The 14,769-nt window shown below is 33.8% G+C and overlaps 1 protein-coding gene across 1 annotated transcript in view; it reads right to left on the reverse strand.

The window, feature by feature from the left end:
* LOC127860275 (uncharacterized) overlaps window positions 1-14,769 on the reverse strand; it is a 271,820-nt gene that overhangs the window by 8,552 nt on the left and 248,499 nt on the right. Inside the window, exon 14 of the mRNA XM_052398273.1 lies at window positions 3,603-3,729. Within this exon, the coding sequence (XP_052254233.1) occupies window positions 3,603-3,729 (127 nt within the window). The remainder of the gene's footprint in view (window positions 1-3,602; window positions 3,730-14,769) is intronic.

The following is a 14,769-nucleotide window of genomic DNA, read 5'->3' on the forward strand; positions in this document are numbered from 1 at the left end:
TGTGCTTACAATGTGCAAATCTCCCTCTATGTGCAGTCCTTTTACCTCATGTTACTGAACATTTTAAAATAATTTTGTGAAAAATTAATTGTGAACAATTATGTGTTATGATTACTTCAAGCATATCATTTAATATGTCGGAGATGTTTGGAACTTAAACATGAAATGGTTCCAAGAAGGCATACCGTATACTTGCGCTTATAAGACGCCCTCGCTCATAAGACACTACCCGACTTCGGACTTTATAATGGGTGGATTTGAGACTGACCCGCGTGTAAGACGCGGTCAAATTTTGCCGTTTTCATCGGCCGAAAATGGCAGAATGTTAAAGAAAATCATCAATTAGTAACACATTGAGAATTTTTCAAACTTGCCCTGCATACTATGAATAATTCAAGTCTAAAAAATAAAACAATCAAACAATAAAGTAAATAATATTTGTTTATTTTATGATATATTAGTGGGTTTTAATTTATTTTCAAGTATTATTCATGCAATAAAAATAATTATCAAATTAACAAAATTTCTAACAATTGCGTATTTAGTCATTTGCCCTAACAATTGCAAACAATTGCAAACATATTACGTTCGTAATATCAATGCACAAGCAAAATTGATTGTATCAGTCATCTTAATTGTATTGTTTGACAGGTATTGAAAACTTACAGGCAGTTTTTTTGAAAGCGTTTAGTTCTATAACCTAGATTATGCAAATTTTACGCCCATAGTCTATCAACAATAGGTCACGCCTACTTTCATAAAATTAGCCAATCGCGTGATAGAGTGATAGACTCCGAAGCGCAGATCAAAATCACGTGTCAAGAAGAAAGTCATATGCGGATAATTGCATGCGGTCGCTTTTTGCTCCCGTCGTTGTTGGCCCCTAATAAATAAGGTATCATCGGCATTAGAGGGTCATCTGAATAAACATGTTTATTTAACAATTTACAGTTGCAAACTGGTAACTTATTTCAGAGGATACCCTAATTGCCAATTATGTCTTTATTGACAATTAACGACGTGGAACAAAGACGATCAGGTGATACAAACTTGTCAAGTAGCATTTGTAATCGGCAGCGTGTTTATTTAACAATTGACAGTTCCAAACTGAGAATTGATTTTGCTGTTGTATTAAGCATGTTGGCATCGTGTCGCCGCTTACACACATATACTATAATGGCCAATTTATATGACATTTAACGACGTCGCGCGCAGACAATCAGGTGATACAATCTTTTCAGGAATAATCATGGACAATATAACGTCTTACGCCCCAAAATAACAAAATTCAAATTAAAAACAAGAGCACCGCCTTGCGGGTGCAGACCGCTCATCTATTTTCTTTTTAAAGGTGAAGGGACTCTCATTTTCAATCACAAAGGAGGGAGGGGCGAAGTGAAGAGGGGTGTTTAGTGTGGGGGTGTGGAATTTATTACATTATCTTCCAAAAATGCGAAAAAAAACGCAAAAAAAAAATAAAAAAAATTGGGGGCTGGGGGGGGGGGGAGGATTTTTGGGGTCGATGGTTGGACAGTATTTCAGACATAAAATAATAAAAATAAATATTTGTGTTTTTTAACCGTTTCAAAAAAAAAAAAAAATTGGGAAGGGGGGGGGTGGGGTGGGGGGAGGGGGGGTTATTTGTGAGATGATCTTAAAAAAAAAAAAAAAAAATTAGGGGGGGGGATTCGGGTGGGGGGAGGGGGGAGGGGGGTAGGGGGGGGGGATTCTTGGGTGCGATGGTTGGACGGTATTTCAAACATAAAATAATAAAAATAAATATTTGTGTTTTTTAACCGTTTCAAAAAAAAAATGTGGGGGGGGGGGTGGGGTGGGGGGTATAGTGTGAGGGTGTGGTGGTCATTTGTGAGATGATCTTGAAAAAAAAAAAAAAAAAAAAAAAAAAAAAAATAGGGGGGGGAGGGCACAGGGGATGGTTTGGGTGGAGTCTATTGTGGTATGTCAGGTAAGAGTAGTTTTGTCAAAGTATCAATCAAATCTAATCATAAATAAAGAAGTTATGGCAATTTTAGCAAAATTTAATAATTTGACCTTGAGAGTCAAGGTCATTCAAAGGTCAAGGTAAAATTCAACTTGCCAGGTACAGTAACCTCATGATAGCATGAAAGTATTTGAAGTTTGAAAGCAATAGCTTTGATACTTAAGAAATTAAGTGGATCGAAACACAAAATTTAACTATATATTCAAAGTTACTAAGTCAAAAAAGGGCCATAATCCCGTATTAATGACAACCAGAGTTATGCAACTTGTCCTTTTACTGTGCCCTTATGATAGTTTGCGAGTGTTCCAAGTATGAAAGCAATATCTATGATACTTTAGGGGTAAAGTGGACCAAGACACAAAACTTAACCAAATTTTCAATTTTCTAAGTATAAAAAGGGCACATAATTCTGTCAAAATGCCAGTCAGAGTTACATTACTTTGCCTGCACAGTCCCCTTATGATAGTTAATAAGTGTTGCAAGTATGAAAGCAATAGCTTTGATACTGTAGGAATAAAGTGGACCTAAACACAAAACTTAACCAAATTTTCAATTTTCTAAGTATAAAAAGGGCACATAATTCTGTCAAAATGCACGCCAGAGTTATCTAACTTTGCCTGCCCAGTCCCCTCATGATAGTAAGTAAGTGTACCAAGTTTGAATGCCATAGCATTGATACTTTCTGAGAAAAGTGGACCTAAACGCAAAACTTAACCAAAATTTTCAATTTTCTAAGTATAAAAAGGGCACATAATTCTGTCAAAATGCACGCCAGAGTTATCTAACTTTGCCTGCCCAGTCCCCTCATGATAGTTAGTAAGTGTACCAAGTTTGAATGCAATAGCATTGATACTTTCTGAGAAAAGTGGACCTAAACGCAAAACTTAACCGGACGCCGACGCCGACGCCAAGGTGATGACAAGAGCTCATAATTTTTTTTCAAAAAATAGATGAGCTAATAATAGACAACAAAATCAATAACAATACATTTTATTACAAATAAATTGGTAACTGAACATAGCGTTCTGATACACGGTACGGGCCAATCCAGACTTTAGAGAAAATGCAAATGGCTGCCGCGATGATTCAAAACAACTTACAAGTGTCCAACTTGGCTAGCATAAGCCCAGTAAACTTGATATTTTGAAAAATGTTGTTTATTTTCACCAGTATCTCGCTTATAAGACGCGACCCCAACTGTAACTTATTAATTTGAGTCTTAAAAATGCGTCTTACAAGCGAAAGTATACGGTAAGTAACATATGAAACTATCAACATTAAGAATTTAGCTTCTTTGTTGAACATATTTTATACAACTGAATAATCCCCAAAAGAAGGATTTTGGAAATCATGTGTTATATGAAATAAACATAAAAACCTAATTATACATTTGAGAACAAAATATGATTGAACGTCATCAATAACAAGTCCAGAACTATGATTAAACAGATTAATATATTAAAACAGCATATCGTTTTTGAAAAATAAATAGATGAAATAATGCGGCAGTCTGAATTTACAAGCCAGCTTACAGACAATGCCCTCACTATATTCATTGTAGTGCATTTAAACATAACTCAATAATAAAATAAGCTTTTACCTAGGCTGTTTACTGGCATTTCCTGTAGGTGTGCTGACTGTGTCCTTTTGTTTTGAAGCACCAACTCTTTTGTCCTCACCAGTGTTTGAATGTCCTGTACCCTGCCCATGAGAGCGTTTTCCAGGATCTACAAATTGGTCTATTTCTGTATATGTTCCTCAGAAGCAATAGTTGTTTAGTTTGGTACTTACACAAGGTCATCCCTACAAAACTACAGAGTGCTGAATATACATATCTGCATTAAGCCTTTGTCATAACTCAATGTGTATGAAACAAACCACAACTTAGATAACTAAAGTAAAACATGTTTCTTGAACTATGTGTGGAATTTGTATGGTCATAGTGTGTCCACTGTAAGTGCAGCATGTAATTTTTGGTTTAATACATAAACACGTTTTCCCACTAATCTGACTTGTATAACTAAATCAAGTTGGTTGATATTTGTGCACATTCATTGAAAATATTATTCACAACTTACCGATCTCATCAACTGTACCGGTCTGTAGATCTGCCATAGTTATTAGCACTTTTCTATGAAATTCTATAGAAAATATGGAATTCAATGGAAATCAATGGAATTTGATGGAATTCCGTCCACTTGCCAATTTTCCATCTGAAGCTGTTATGGAATTGCATGGAATCTCTACTAAAATTCCATGCGTTTCTACGGAATATATGGAAAACACCATGAAAAGTTGGACTTAGCCATTTTTTTCATTGGAAATCATAATGGAAAATAACTTTTACATTTTCTTGGATGGAAATCAATGGAAAATTACTTAGAAAACTTTTGCTGGTTTCTCAGGGACAGAAACAGTTATTGGCAAAATTAACGAGTACATAAATAACTTTAAAAATTACGGTAAGTATTACAGACAACTACTTGAACATACATGCCATAATTTTTCAGACCAATTCCGGGACATTGAGTTAAATTGTCCGGGACTTTTGCCGATTTTCCGGGACACGTATAAAATGTAGCGATATTTATAGACATATGCATTTTTGGTACGTTCCTTTTTTTTCGCATCGTTAATTGCATAAGTTCGAAAGCCTATCCGAAATACACTTAATCTATTAACGTCAAATTAAACATTACTACTTCCGTTACTAGATACAAGCCACGTGTTTTCAGTGTAAGCGTTCTAAACATAGATGGTGACGTAACTGCGTTATTGTTATTAAGACCGGTGTGTAACGCGTAGTTGTTGATACGCCATTATTCATTTATAACATTTATAAATAAAAAGTTTTGACATGGCGAACGCAATTCAAATTCACTTATTATTTTTAACGTTATGTTTACTAGGGGTTTAGAACAAGACAATAATAAACCTAGTGAGGATGGCGTTTTTATATGCTTACTTTTTTACTCAACTTCTTTGTCGGTTAAACGTGCAAACATAAACTGCTTTAAGTTTTTTACTCCGCGGTGTTGAACTTCAGATGTGTGAACAACTATCCTTTGCCCTTACGCAGCGGGAAATAATGACGTAGTAGATTAAAGTCAATTAACAACCACATTAAACAATGCCGCCTTTTCGGTTTGACCGCGAACGTGAGACAATCGATATGATAACAGGAGGTGCAGTTAAGCCTAAGATAACTTAAGGTACATGTATATATGGATTTTGTAAATTCCGGGACATTTGACAGATTTCCGGGACAGCGGGATAAGTTCTTCATTTCCGGGACTGTCCCGGACAATCCGGGACGTATGGCATGTATGACTTGAAGATTATTTAGTAAGAAGTACAAGACATTTCAAAATTGTTTACTGAATAGGATTACAGGATGTTATTAATTCCTATGCATTGGGATTCAAAACCAATATTACCTCACTATGACAATTTTTAATTCACTTTTATGATTTTTTAAGCATTAAAATTAACTCATGTCAATTTTGTATGGATTAATAAATTAAGAAAACCTGCAAAGTGTAATACTTTGATGCCATCAAACTCAGGGCCTACAATAATTTCATTACAGTTCATGACACCGACAGCAAAGTAGATCACAGTTACAGCCTGTACGAAAATTCTATGCAAATTCTGTACAGAGTCTGTACAAAATCTGCCCAGAATCAAGACAGAATTCATTTTTTCTGTACAAAGAGAACACAGACCCAGAATACCTTGAAATCTGTACAGATTTTCTAAGCAGAATAACAATGAAGCAGAATTGTATCTGTAAAGATTATTACACCAGACAGAATTTTAACACTTATTATTATTACAAGACAGATTTGTAGCACTTTGCATTTTAGCAAGGAAGAATTTCTGTACTTGGTAGAAAAATGAGGCAGAATATTGGACTTGAAAAAATTCTGATACAACATTTCAAAATGGGCTTGAATAAATTTTAAGAAACAGACTTCTGATTTCAGTTTCTAATTGTTTATTGCAGGTCACATTTCTCTATTCACCGAAAACCAAAAGTAATGTTCAGTTCATACAATAGTTAAAATGACCAAAAAATACAGCATATTATTAGCAACAAAAAATACAGCAGTATTTTTTATACCATAAGGAACATAGAAAGTTACAATTTAATCCAACAGGCTTCAAGGAAAATCTGCAATGGAGTGAAATAAGGTTCAAATTTGTGTACCAAGTTTTTTTCTTTGCTTATTGCTGTATAAATTGTCCCAAAATACTGAAAATTGTTAGAAAATGTTGTCTGCTGTATCTCAGCAGTGACATTTTAAATGATATCCAAAGATAGAGAGAGCTCCAATTACCCAAGTTTTCCCAAACACCAGGGTCAGGTGTGGTAAATTTACTCTGCTTGGCTCTCTTTTAATGAAGATATTCATTGGAATGCAGTGCTTAATAACATAACAAAATTTGTGGCAAAAAATTATAAATAGGAACAATTATGAAATTAAGACATAACATTATAAAAGTGTTGTAATATATATGGTTTAAAGATGTTTGGTTTAGTCTACTTTGAAAAGGATAATACACTTGTAAGTGTGCGACAAAATCTCAGAGACTTGACATTTGAAGTTTTCAAGCGAAAATCAAAATGTTCCATAAAATGGGGTGCAGAAAACTATGAGGGAAGAATTATCTTTACCAGAGATATGTCAGAATTTGCTTTTTCTTCATCACATCAAAATATGTGTTTAATCTGATGTCAGTATTTGGCTTTGTTTTTAAATTTGCTTAAAATTTAAACTTTGGTTGTGCATATTTAATTTTGGACAATTAACAAAATGATTGTGGTAAAATATGAAATATTTAGACCAAAGCTATGTCTATAAACACCATCAATGCTATTTCTAACTGAAATGTATTGAAAAGGTTGAAAAAATAGAATTTGAACACCTTTCTCTGGAATCCCAAACAATTTTCACTTTAATTTTTTATGGTGTTTCTTCAATGAATTTTGAAATCCAGATGAGGCCCACATGCCCATCATGCATAGTAAGTATTCTATAAACAACAATTGCCAATGTATATTTGTGCATTAAGCAATTTATTCAAGATTTATTTACTATATAAACAGAAACCAGATTTTAAAATAACTTCCCCTGCAGATCCAATAACTTGTCAGGGGCAATAGGACAACTGTTATGTCGAGCCCTGCTAGAGATTCTTTTGCCAAAACTTTCTCTTAAAAATAAAGGCTTTAAGTTTTGAGATGACAGAGTGAGCATTTTATCAATCGATATGCATGTGTATTGGTCAAGTTGTTTGTAGTCATTGACTTAAAGGTATTGACTTTAAATTGCTATACACGGTCGCAAGGCGGTGTAATTTACAGGGCTTTTTACCCTGTGCTCTGTACATCATGTATTTAGTCATCTTTTTTAGCAGAGTAACACTTGGGAATATTTGTGTTATTTGCATGAATTGGTTTAGTTTAGGCACCTATGAAAATGTTTATTATTGGGTCACACATAAGCACACAAAGAAGACCATGATTAGAAAAAATTTGGCTAAAATTTGTTTTTTGTTTTCAGATCTCTGAAAAAGAACCGACTTACAACGGTTATGTTACGGTGAGCATGATTTAACTCAAAAAGCCCTGTTGTTTTTTTGAAAACTTTGACACCTCATGAATATTTATAACCTAAAATGCCAAAATAACTTTTGCGATTTTCTTTATTTTTTATCTTTGCATGAAGGAAATTGATAATTCTTTGGGTACTCTTAGGAAAATAAAGTATATCATAAATCATACTCAAGATAAAGTATATCTTGACTAGACAGCTCCTGAGGACCTGTCTAATCAGGGTATACTTAATAAGCAAAAGGCGACTCTAGGCGTCACCACGGCTGAATGAGTTAATAGTATACAAGAGTGTATCACTAGTGAGGTATTAAAAAAAATTACTTGGGAGTGTTTAGTAAAAATTCATGATTTTCTTCTGGACAGAAAGTGTAGTTAGCCTGAATTTAAATAAAGTTAATGGCAAACGATCTGTGCAGACTGATTAGCATACAGTACTTTCTCTGTAAGGAAAAAGGTCCGTTGCCACAAGCATTTGCATGACTGCTCATTTTTTTTCCCCTCATAACATTAAAGAGATTTCCTTGCATTACTTGTGGTAGATTAACAATGGCATTTACAATACAATTTCAGAGTCAAATTTTGGATATGTTAGACGGTTGCAAGGACTACAAGAGAGGAACGGCAATGGTGTTTCGCAAGATCTTCACGGAGGAGGAGACTAGGGGGAGAAGCCTCAAGAGGCGGCCAGCCATTGAAGATCAGAAAAAGATTAGTTTCCTCGAAGGTACACAAACTTATCTTTGGTAATTATATCTTATGGTGTTCATTTTGTTTTTACAAACTTAAGGTTAATCCAGTTGTCCACATTTTTTCCAGTCACTTAACAATTATGCCATTTCGCTGTTTTTTCACACCACTTTTTTTAACATTTTATATTTCTATCCCAGAAAGTTGGTGAATAATTTATGTAAATGTATTATAACCCTTTGCATGCCAAATTGTCAATTTGACAATATTTTCAAAAGAAATGTAGTTCTAAATACAAACAGGCTGTTGCCAAGATCAGGCCCAACCATTGTTGGACCTGAACTTGTCTACAGCCTGTATGCAATATAATTAAAAGTATTTTAAATAAGTCTCCCGACTGGATTGGGTTAATGCAACACCATAAGTAGAAAACAACACTATTGACCATTTAATATTTTGTTTTCTATATTTCTCTTTTGTAGAAGTCATTAAGCAAAAATGGCCCTCTACCATGAAGGACGCCGTGAAGTATGTTCTTCGAGACCTGCTGAAGCCATCCAGAGCTAAAAAGTGTTGAAAGAAGAATAGTGTTAAACTCACATGTTTAACTTTCAGTAACTTCCCAAGTATCTGTCCTATCTCCTTTAAATTTTGAACATACTTTCCATGGTGGTCTATATTTTTAAATTACAAAATTCAATCTAAAGTTAACATTGTCGTAAGATCTTTGATAAGACCGGTCCCTGAACTGCCTTGTTTCTGGTACTGGAAGTTTTGCTTCTAATATTTGTAAGTTTTGACAGTGTACACAACACTGGACCCTGAATATAACACTACTGAATTTTAAGCATTTATTTGAATGATTGATGCCAGGTCTTGTTCGTATGGTGTTTATATGGTAAACTCATGGTAAAAGAGGCAGATTTCTACAAAATTACCTTAAGTTTAACTTCTAGGATGAAACTTTTAGGTACATGCACAGTTGTTTTCAAAATCAATAAAATGCCATTAATCTATAATCTGTTTTTTCTAGATTTCAATCCAGCTTTCTATTAAATTCCATAGCTTTTTACGGAATTCCATATAATTCTATAGAACTCCACGGTGTTCTATTCCACTGTGTTATATGGAATTCCATGGCGTTCTATGGAATTCCACAGCGTTCTATAGAATTCCACAGCATTCTATGGAATTGTACGGCGTTCTATGGAATTCCACAGCATTCTGTGGAATTCTACGACATTCCATACCATATCAAGTCCCTCCTCTGTTTGTTTTTTCACTTTTCCATTGATTCCATGGAATCCTATGGAAAATTAGTGCCAATATTCCACGGAATTCCACCAAACGATTTTTATAGAATTCCATATGATTCTACGGCAGATCTGCAGAGGGGCTGAGTGCTGTAGATACAACTTGAAGGTCCACTTTTTAAATTAAGGAAAAGATTTGCCATATGTTGTAAAAATGCACTATACATTATCTTTGGTACAAAGATTTCACTCAGCCATCAAATATTCTGGACCAAGCCCCAAAAATGTATAATGTTCACATGCTTTTATTCAGGACAAAGGATTTACACGAAATACACATAAAGTGATTACTGTAAAATCATTATTATTCATTGGACATTAATTTTTAGTTGATTTTATGGGTTGGCCAATCCACAAATTTCAGCAACAAAAAATGATGTGCAAGGTATACATTTTTTTAGAACAAATTATGGTGGGCGTGAAAGATAATAATATCCAATGTAATGCACACACCCTACATTTGTCTTGCAAACCAGATACATGCAGATACTACACAAAGAGGAGTACATTACAGAGTGAACTTAGCTGACACTTGACACTTCCTGTTAAAGCTTATACTGTAAAGCTGTATCCATAAGGTAAAGATATGGTAAACATCATTTTGGTAGATTTGTAAGGATAAGCGCTAATTGTAAACGTAAACACCCTTCATGCTCACTGGTTGTATTGTGTTTTTCAAGATGTTGTCTTTTAAACAGCCAACATAAGGTGGACCGAAGACAATAAATGCAATCAAAAGATGACCACCTGTAAATTTCTTTTTATTGGGACACATGTTCCCACCAAGTTTCATGCAGATTGGACTAAAAATGTGACTTCTAGAGTGTTAACAAGGTTTTACTATAGCCATATAAGGAAGACTGCCACACGCCCTGGCAGCCATGTTTTTCAACCAACCAGAACCATTTTCGAACTCGTCCAAGATATTATTGAGACACATGTTCTAACCAAGTTTCATGAAGATTGGACATTAAATGTGACCTTTAGAGAGTTAACAAGGTAAATATTGACGACGCACAACGCACGACGGACCAAAGGCGATCACAATAGCTTACCATGAGCACGTTGTGCTCAGGTGAGCTAAAAATGTACTTGATTTGCCATATAATGTAAGTTCTGACTCAGATTAGGTTACATATTTTGCTCATTTTTGGTAACTATAAATTCCTTCATATCAAAATTGTGCATTATTAAAAACAAGTTACCCTTAACCATATGCCACATGTAACATCAATTTTAAAGATAATTTTCATCATAATAATAGTAAAGTGTTAAAACATCTTTTGTGGATAATTTGTGTTTTTAACAATTATAACCACAGTTAGATGTTACTGAAACAAATTAGATAATGAAATAAATCTGGAATTAATAAAATGGGTATTTGTAGTATATGTTTTTTAATAAACTGTTTTTTCTTCTCTGCTTTATTTACACTGTTTCTTTTAATGAATTTGTGTCACAAGTTGAGAAAAATGGCCAAACGTCAAGGTCCCTCTGAGTTTAAAACAAAAGCTTCATGACATACATACGGATCACAGGATGGACAAGTGCATTATTGCATTGCTGTCTGCCTTCCACTCTGTGGGGCACAAACATTTTGTATGATATGGCACCCCTTTTATCGTTTGTGATACAGAACATTATATGTGTTATGTGCAGCAGTTAATTTGTCAAGCAGTTCATTTTGAGGATGATACAGATTTATGACCTCGTCATTTTTAAAGCCTTATCTGAAATGTGATCCAAGTCTTTTAAAAACACGTGTATGCTTACTTTTTAAGAAATTTTATTTCTTCATACACAGAGCAGTTTAGTACAGAACTGGATAACATCAAAATGAACTTTATATACATAGTTGTTTGAAAATAGGTAACATATTACTTAAAAGTAATTTGTTTAAGATTTTGTTTGGCCTCTAAAAAAATAATGCACAGTAGCGTGTCACATCCAATATTTTTTAAATCTGATTTTGTGATGTACATGTATAGCAAAGATTTTTAATTATGTTGCCTATTAACAAACAACGAGACAGGACTTCCATTGAACAAATATTCCAAAATTAACAACATTTCATTTATCACATCTCATTTTAATCCAATAAAAGAGCAATTTAATTTTAGTTAAAAACAGTTTCCATTACATTAACATAATACCAAATTTGATCACAGATTAAAATGCAAATAATATAAACCAAAGCATATTTTTAAATTATATTTAGCCATATGATAATACAAACCGAATCTCTAAAACACTTTTAGAATGTCTGCAAAATATATGTTGATATTCATTATATATATATATAAATATATACATATGTATAAATAATTTCAAACAGATCAAGAAGTCTATTTATTATTTCCCTCGAATGTTGTAAACAATGAAAATCCTATCTTAACACTGTATGAATCTATGTTAAATATATTACAGTTACAAATTTACAATATGTTTATACATTTACTTATTACATAAAAAATGAAAAACTCTTACACAGTGTGTACAATAATATTATACACTCATATCTTGAGTCGCAGTATTTCTTGTAAAATAAAATCAGTATAACTTTCAACTAAAAATTGAAGAAGTTAAACAAAAATTCAGGTTTAGCCTGTCAATTAAACTTGAGGGTGTTTGACCAATCATTGTAATTATTGATTTCCTGACGTATATCAATGTAAACAAAAGGACATAATTATTGCATTATCATGAGAAGCTATCAAACTAGCCTTAACTTTGATCATTTGACAAAAACAAGAGGGCCAAACACCCTAGGTCACTCATCTTACGACCGAAGGAACTGAACTGTACTGAGAAGCTTTTGCAAATGTTTTCAGAATGATTTCGAACTTTGGCCTAGATATCATTAGAAAAAAATGTTTTTAACAAGTTTCATGAAAATTTGATTTGAACATGACTTTCAGAGTGTTAACAAGCTTTCACCATTGCCATATACGGAAAACTGCCCCACGGCCTGGGGTCTTGTTTTTTAAATTGACCAAAACGATTTTAGAACCAGGCTGAGCTATCATGAAAATAAATGATCGGAGCAAGTTTCATGAAGATTGGACTAAACATGTGACTTTCATAGTGTTCACAAGTTTTCCAAATAGTCATGTTAGTGTAACAACCTTGCCCCCAACGGACCTTGTTTTTAAACGTACAGTTAACATTTTCAAAGTGAGCACAGATGTCATTAGAACAAATGTTTTAAGCTAGTTGTGTCAAGATTGGACCAAAAATTAAAATTTTAGAGTGTTAACAAACTTTCAAAATACCCATATAAGGAAAACTACTCTGCCCCCTCGCCGCCATGTTTTTAAATGGACCAGAACTGTTTTCAAACCAAGCAGAGACCATAATTCAGAATTGCTTCAGATTGGTTTTCAAACTTTGCCGAGAATATATACAAATGCAAAAATGTCATCAAGTTTGGCTGTTGTATTACTAAAACAATCTGAGTTACAGAACATACAAGATTGATTAAGCCAACCTTTTCATCATGCAAGGATCATAATTCAGAAGTGCTTCATCTTCAGATGGTCTAGATGGTTATTATACCTAACCTAGATTTTATGCCCACAAACATAGTCACGAGGTTGCTGATGATTCAATTGAATTTTTAAAGAACCAACATGGCTATTATGGACAATTTTGTATAACTCAAGGACCATAACTCATGATGATCCATTTTATACATTTAAAAAAAACATGCTGCCCGTCTGCTGAAAAGCTTCCCATATTGCTTCAGATGTTCCCATTATATGTCCTATTATTCAAGTATTTTACTTTTTAAATCTTAATGACTATGAAATCTAATACAGCAAGTCAAAAATGTAATGATACCACACAAAAAGTAATCCAAAGTGCAATATAATTGTTTTTACATTAAAATATGGCACAGCATACAAATATAGAACTTCTAATTAAAACAAGGGCTTTTTGTAAAACATGCATGCCCCCCATATGGGCTGTCAGTTGTAGTGGCAGCCATTGTGTGAATACGTTTTTTGTCACTGTGAACTTGACCTTTGACCTAGTGACCTGAAAATTGATAGGGGTCAACTGCCAGTCATGATCAATGTACCTATGAAGTTTCATGATCCTAGGCGTAAGAATTCTTGAGTTATCATCCGGAAATCATTTTACTGTTTCGAGTCACAGTGACCTTGACCTTTGACCTAGTGACCTGAAAATCAATAGGGGTCATCTGCCAGTCATTATCAATGTTCCTATGAAGTTTCACGGCCCTAGGCCTAAGCATTCTTGAGCTATCATCCGGAAACCATTTTACTATTTCGAGTCACTGTGACCTTTAACCTAGTGACCTGAAAATCAAAAGGGGTCATCTGCCAGTCATGATCAATGTAACTATGAAGTTTCATGATCCTAGGCCTAAGCGTTCTTGAGTTGTCATGAACAAACCATCTGACGGACCGACCGACATGTGCAAAACAATATTCCCCGTCTTCTTCGAAGGGGGCGGGGGGCATAATAAAAATGCAATCTTTTAAAAAAAGTTATTTACAAAACATTTTGTTGTTATTAATAAACAGAAAATTTAAATGAAAAAATAACAAAATTTTTAGGATGATCAAAAAAGATTTTCTTACAAACTTTATACCACACAAAAATAACAAAATAAACAATATGTTAATTCAGTCATTATAATTGCTAAAACACGTTTTTTTAAGAATTTCTACAGAACAAGCAGTTCAATGTGTTAAAACTGGTACATGTATTTTCTGAAAGCAAACTTAAACAATGTGTTCATGTTAACTAACTTTCACTGCACCACACAACCACAAAAGTCTAACAAAGGTTTCAATCAAAGTAAGAATTTTCCATTTGTATAATCTGTCACCAATAATTTCTTCTGATTTAATAAACAGCCACCAGTCATGTACTTTAATTATTGAACTTCTCAAAAAAATATTTGCAACATTTATGAGGTTAATCTATCTAAAGCTGATTTTGTGTTAATTATGGCTGTTTTTTTATTTAGTGTTTTCAGTGTGAGCGTTATATAGCTCACGCTAAAGTAGAGAGGGTGTTTTGAAAATCAGTATGCTTTAACTACGCTAGAGACGACGACTGTAGCTGGTATAGATAACCACTGCCTGTTTACACTGTAGCAGACAGCAATTATAAGG

Source organism: Dreissena polymorpha, chromosome 15, assembly GCF_020536995.1.
Source record: "Dreissena polymorpha isolate Duluth1 chromosome 15, UMN_Dpol_1.0, whole genome shotgun sequence".
NCBI lineage: Eukaryota > Metazoa > Mollusca > Bivalvia > Myida > Dreissenidae > Dreissena > Dreissena polymorpha.